General features: G+C 34.7%; 1 protein-coding gene across 1 annotated transcript in view; it reads left to right on the top strand.

The window, feature by feature from the left end:
- Nucleotides 1-6,233, top strand: part of RUNX1T1 (RUNX1 partner transcriptional co-repressor 1) — a 141,098-nt gene that overhangs the window by 104,809 nt on the left and 30,056 nt on the right. Inside the window, 2 exon segments of the mRNA XM_037741862.1 lie at nt 4,077-4,162; nt 4,714-4,915. Coding sequence (XP_037597790.1) covers nt 4,077-4,162; nt 4,714-4,915 — 288 coding nt within the window.

Below are 6,233 nucleotides of genomic sequence, written 5' to 3'. Positions count from 1 at the left end.
AAAAAAAAAAGAAAGAAAAAGAAAAAAGAAAAGTAGTAAAGCATTTTGAAGACATTGCCTTCTATAGAACAAATGTCTACCGTGAAAAATGAGAGAGAAGATGAACAAGGTAAGTTGTTTTTTAAACACAGGATCAGTGGTTCAGTGGTAGAGATGATGGTGTGTCAGAGCGTTATTAGTAAGTATACTGTTACTTGGGTGCCTTCAGTTCTTAATTTGTGATAGGTCTGAGAGCAATAGTCTCCTCTTCTTTTTTGATCTCCTGTGTCCACATCACCCACCAACAGGACTTTCTCTATCTTGTAACTAGTTGCTGGCAAACTTTCCTGACGTGGGTGACTTAGTGGCCAGGACCCTGGAAAGAGCAGGTGGGGGAAGTCCTAGTCGAAAACCAGAAAACGAAGCTGAAAATACAGAATTCTGGGGCATGCAGCCAGCCAGTTATGCACTACTTGATTACAGTGATGGTGTTTTTTGTTTTTGTTTTGTTTTGATTTGTTTTTAGCCACACACAGAAGGAACCTGATATATAGAAGTTTACATTAGAGTTCCAGCTACGTTGCTAGCAAACGGGTGCTGCTATGTGTAGGGCCTTTTTTGCCTTTCTGCACCCAACTTCCCAAATGTTTAGAAAACAGAAAGAGAGTCAGGGTGAAAGGAGGGGCAATTGAGGCTTTGGTTGTGAGACAGTAAATTAGTAGTTCTGGTTCTCCACAACAGTAATTTCTACGTTTATATAGTGTGTCAGACAAATGGCTAAACATATAATTTGTGCTTTCTTAATAGCCAATCTGTCTAACGTTCTCACAGGTATCATTTCTGAAGAGCTTTCAAAGGTGGTTATGTTATTTCTTGATCTGGATTGATATTTTGGCCCCCAAATCAAATGTGATAACAGCCCTCTTCTACACAAAGCCTTTCCACTTATTTATGACTTAAGGACTGAAAATCATGATTGCAAGTTTTTAAATAGCAGTGGAGTCATCAGGTCACTGTGAAACCAGTTCAAGGGATCCAGTTTTATAGGTGTGCTAGCAAATGGCCTGTTTCTTAGGCAGCAGGTGATATTTTGTGAAATATTAGTTCCAGTGCACTATACAGTAATCAGCAAGGAAGTAATTATACTTATGTGCAATGATTATGTTTTCATCAAGTAATGTAAAATATCCCTTTATGAATTATATTGGTATCCATTGGTTTTATGTTATTTTCTTCAGACTGTGTTCCTTACCTTTTAATTATATTAGCTTATAAAACTAATAGTGCTAATCTCTATAAATATGTGCAGCTACTAAACCATCCCTAAAGTCTGGCAGAGTTTAGTGTGTGTTAATATAAAATAAAATCTTGATGTATGAGCAACAAATTATGGTGTTACATCAGGCTGCCATTTTGAGAATATAAAAATTGTCATAAACATATACTTAGTCTGCTACGATTTATAAGTTCCCATTATGTGTAGGGACATATACTCACTAGGATCCTTTAGTAAAGTAACTTGTTAGCAGCATTAGTTTACAAGTAAGCTTAGAGTTTTATTCTAGTTAGCTAAAATATTCTAAAACATAATAACCAGTTAAGACTCAACATTAGTGTCAAATTTCCCACAAATGCAAATGTGATTATGAGCTATTTAATGATTATGAGCTGTTTCCCCCAATACATCCCCCTGGTATTATGAAAATAAAAATTGGGTGTTGCTGAATATTTAAGTATCTTAAATAGATAAATTAATAAACCAAAAATCTTGATTTATTTTTTATTTTTAAAGATTTGATTATATCCAACAAATGACTTTCAGGGTTCAAAAGCAGCAAATGAATATCATATTTTACATGTTTCTAATGCACTTAGTATTTTTTTAAAAATAAATTGAAGCTTAGTACTGTTTTATAAATGCTGAAATCCTACTAGCCACAGATATCTTGTTGCTCATTAATATTTCTCCAGGTGTTATGGCTTGTGTTACAATTGATTTTTGTCTGCTGAATTTTTCAAGCTTTTGAGATCTCTGGAATTCTTTTCCTTAAAGTCTAATATTCAGATGCCTCTAACATGAAAGTCACTGTCACATTTATATCGTTATCACTTTCTAGTTGTTCTCTGTGGTGACTAATTTTAACAGTAATGGTTTTTCCCTAAAACACAGGCAACAAATAAGTTAACAAAAATAACATATTTGCAAACATTTCAACTCGAAATAATCACAACAGAGCAACAACTAAATATTTTTTCAACATATTTACACTTTTACTTTTTTACCAATAGATGGCATTGACAATTTTAACTTTTAAAATGTATCTCAGAATATGTTCTGATTGGACAGGAATAGTACAAGGTGTCTTACATTTAGCTTTTTATTTAGTCTGAGAAAGGGCTGTCATAAATTTATTCACTTTCATCAGTTGTAAATGAAATTGCATTACATGGTTGGCTGAACACAGTCATGTGACTCATCTTTATTTGTGTAAATCAGCTAAAAGAAGGGATTTCTAACCACTTAAATCTCACAAAAAGTGAAATTCAGTGTCTTGTAACTCCTATTGTCATTTAATTCTTACATAAATTTCACAGAGAGGTAGCCCAGTTATCTAGAAGCCCAAACCATGACAAACTTTATTTGTTGTTCAGAGTAACATTTTGAGAATTGGTAACCAAAAATAATAGTTTTGATCATTTAGAATGCAAAATAATGCCACAGCCCCATGGCTTTCCTTTACAGTAGAATATAAAGTGATTATGTAAAAGGAACAACAGTTTCCAGGTTTCTCTGATCAGAGCCGTTCATCCTTTTTTTTTTTTTTTTTTTTTTTTTTTTTTTTTTTTTTTTTTTTTTTTTTTTTTTTNATGGTCTTGCTCTGTCACCCAGGCTAGAGTGCAGTGGCATGATCTTGGCTCACTGCAGCCTCCACCTCCTGGGTTCAAGCAATTCTCCTGCCTCAGCCTCCTGAGTAGCTAGTACTATAGGCATGCGTCATCACACCTGGCTAATTTTTTGTATTTAATTTAGTGGAGATGGGTTTCACCACATTGGCCGGGATGGTCTCTATCTCCTGACCTTGTGATTCGCCCGCCTCGGCCTCCCAAAGTGCTGGGTGCAGGCGTGAGATACCACACCTGACCCATCCTATCTTTTTAGTGAGACACGTTTACTTCCTATTTTAATGAGCATCCTAGCTAACTGCTTACATTAATTAATATTTTGGTGTTCACTTGGTAAATACTTACCAAGTGAGTATAAAAAGTAATACTTATTATTGCTTTTTCATGCTGGTATCTTAACTATGATGCTAAAGAGCATTACAACTTATGGACTTCAAATTAGGTATTTTTCAGTTTATTCACTTGGATTTATAATATTTGTCAAATTATATCTGATACGTTTATTGTTTTCATGAAGAATTTCCAATTTACTTTTATTTATTTTTTATTTTGTGGTAAACCGAGTGAGTATATGTAGCTCCATATTATACAAGCCTTCTCTTCATGGTTTAATTTTATCATGGATGTATATGTGTTAGGATTGTATTCATTCATGCAATGTTATTGAAATGTGGAAAAATTTAGCATGCCTGTTTTGGGAAAGCATATCCCTTCCCATGTAAAATGACTTATGCTGTCTTTAGTTTTAATGCAGGACAGCAATGCTTTAAAACCACTTAATATCTACTTGTGGTTTCTTGTATTTATTAAGAGTTAGAATATATATATTATTTATTTATTTATTCATTTTTTATTTTACCGGATTGGTACAAAAGTAGAGTTAGAATATATTTTTACTTAGGGAGTGTTCCATGGATAACTAGCTGTAGTCTTGGTGTCACTTAACTGTCTCCTTATATGTAAAACAAATGCTTCTGACTAGATGACCTCTAAAATTCCTTCTAGTTCTAATATTTTATTCTATGAGGAACCCATTAGGTAATTCTGAATCTAAGTATGACTCATGTCTCCATTCAAAATCAAATGTGTTTTATGTCATTGAGTTTGCCCACATAGTCCTTGCGATGAGTCTGTGTGTGTATGGGTTGTGTATTGAATGCTTTAGGGTGATTCAGCCTTCTCTGTTTTTGTAGGGTTGCATGGCACACGTCAAGAAGAAATGATCGATCACAGACTAACAGACAGAGAATGGGCAGAAGAGTGGAAACATCTTGACCATGTAAGACATCAGTAATCATTTGGGATTAAAAAATGTTTGGAAAACAACCGGAGTGGGGTTATGTGATAAAGTAAAAGCTTGGTGATGCTTTGAAGGTACTGTGTTTCCTGTTATCCTTGAAAAAGAATAATGAGTGAGAATGTTCGAAGCAGAATATAGGATTTGATTTCTAAATCGATGTGAAAGCCACTTAAGAGAAATGTTTAGATCTTAGAAAGGAGTTATCAAAGTCAGATCAGTGGGTTACTGTTTTATTGTGAAACGGTCCTTTAGTTTATAAAGTAATGGGATTAGTATTTGGAGAGATGGATTTACTGGCTTTAATGCCTTCAGGTAAAATTTTCCTTCTGACTCAATGTTCATATATCCATCTTCTCATGCCCATTGAATTTTCTCATCCATTGTCTCTGAGTTTCAAATCTAGCCATAGAAAATATTAAGGGATAAAATTGCTTCCTTCATTGTCCCGAAATGGTTTGTTTGACTAATCAGCAAAATATTTAATTTTGATGATTTATATGCTCTTCCCAATTCTCCCCTTTGCCACATAGCTGTTAAACTGCATAATGGACATGGTAGAAAAAACAAGGCGATCTCTCACCGTGCTAAGGCGGTGTCAAGAAGCAGACCGGGAAGAATTGAATTACTGGATCCGGCGATACAGTGACGCCGAGGACTTAAAAAAAGGTGGCGGCAGTAGCAGCAGCCACTCCAGGCAGCAGAGTCCCGTCAACCCAGACCCAGTTGCACTAGGTAACTTTTCTTCAGATGAGTATCTCAAACACATATTTCTTATGTTGTCAATGCTGAATTTATTTTTAACTTCTTTTTAAAATTAAAGGATCTGCAAGGAATTTTAAGACAATAAACAATTTACATATCCTCCAATATGTCTTGTCTGTCTGTTAGGAATTTGAGCAGATTGGCATAGACAGAGATAGCCACAAACTTAAATTCCATTTCCAGGTGAATGTATTGAGCTGATGGCAGAGTTTCAACACTGAACCAGAATTTCATGTGCGTAACTAAAATTTGTGTTCCTTTATAATGCCTCAAAACAGCAAAAATCATTTCAGGGAGTGGGCCCGGGGCTTAGGCACTTCTAACAAGGTCTCCAATGAATTCTGCCACTGCATACCAAACGCTGCACACAGGGATTTATGTTTCAAATTATTAATTCCGAAAACAGCCTGTAAGACAATCTTGTTTGTTAGTTGAATCTCATTTTTAAAAAAAAAAAAAAAGCAACTTTTTCTCAAAACCCCTCCAGGAAGACAGACCTAAAAGCTATATATTTTGCCTACAGCTATTTTATAATTAATGATAATGTAGCACTCTTCCTGTGATTTGATCTTAACTTAGATTACTTAATCATGATTGTATTAATTCTGGTTTTATAATAGGACTCATAATGTAGTTGTGCCTTAGTAATGGAATGTTAGTATGTAACTATATTTCTTATTGATATTTGGGAATTGTTGAGGTTATAGATAGAATATAATCCCAAATATGTTGAAAGAAATCTTCAACCTGAAAGAATTTTTCTGTGGCCTGTGAACTGTTACCTAAATTAATAATAAGGTTTTGTTGTTGACATTGCCACCCATTATGTGTGAATACCTTTTGAGTAAGCTTAGGGAGATGGATTTGTGTGGATCCTTGTGTCTCTCCTATTCTCTTATGTGTTTAGCCCCATACCCATCTGCTAACTCAGGTTAAAGTACTGTCCATGCTGCAAAGTCTGTGCAGATTAAGCTCATAAGTTTGGCCCCATTGATACTATGGCTGATTATCAAAAGTTAAAAACTTCAAGTATATTATCTGGCTGTTGATCACATTGTTGTTTTTAAATTGGTCCCAGCCAGTGCAGTTTCCTACACACTTAGGTTTGTAGATTTCTGCTAATCTCTCAATGCTGAATGCCTGTATTGTAAGCATTAAATAATGGAGGAGTCTAAGGCACTTAGTTTACTTAACAAGCATTATTCTAAAGCATATTTTAAAGACAAAATTGAATTTGTCAGGTCACATTATGGCAAGCAATGAAAACAGAATTACATTTGGTTTGAGC

The sequence above is a fragment of the Cebus imitator genome, unplaced genomic scaffold (assembly GCF_001604975.1).
Source record: "Cebus imitator isolate Cc_AM_T3 unplaced genomic scaffold, Cebus_imitator-1.0 Scaffold109, whole genome shotgun sequence".
Classification (NCBI taxonomy): Eukaryota; Metazoa; Chordata; class Mammalia; order Primates; family Cebidae; genus Cebus; species Cebus imitator.
The sequence above is the reverse complement of the archived record's forward strand: the minus strand, read 5'-3'. Positions and strand labels throughout refer to the sequence as shown.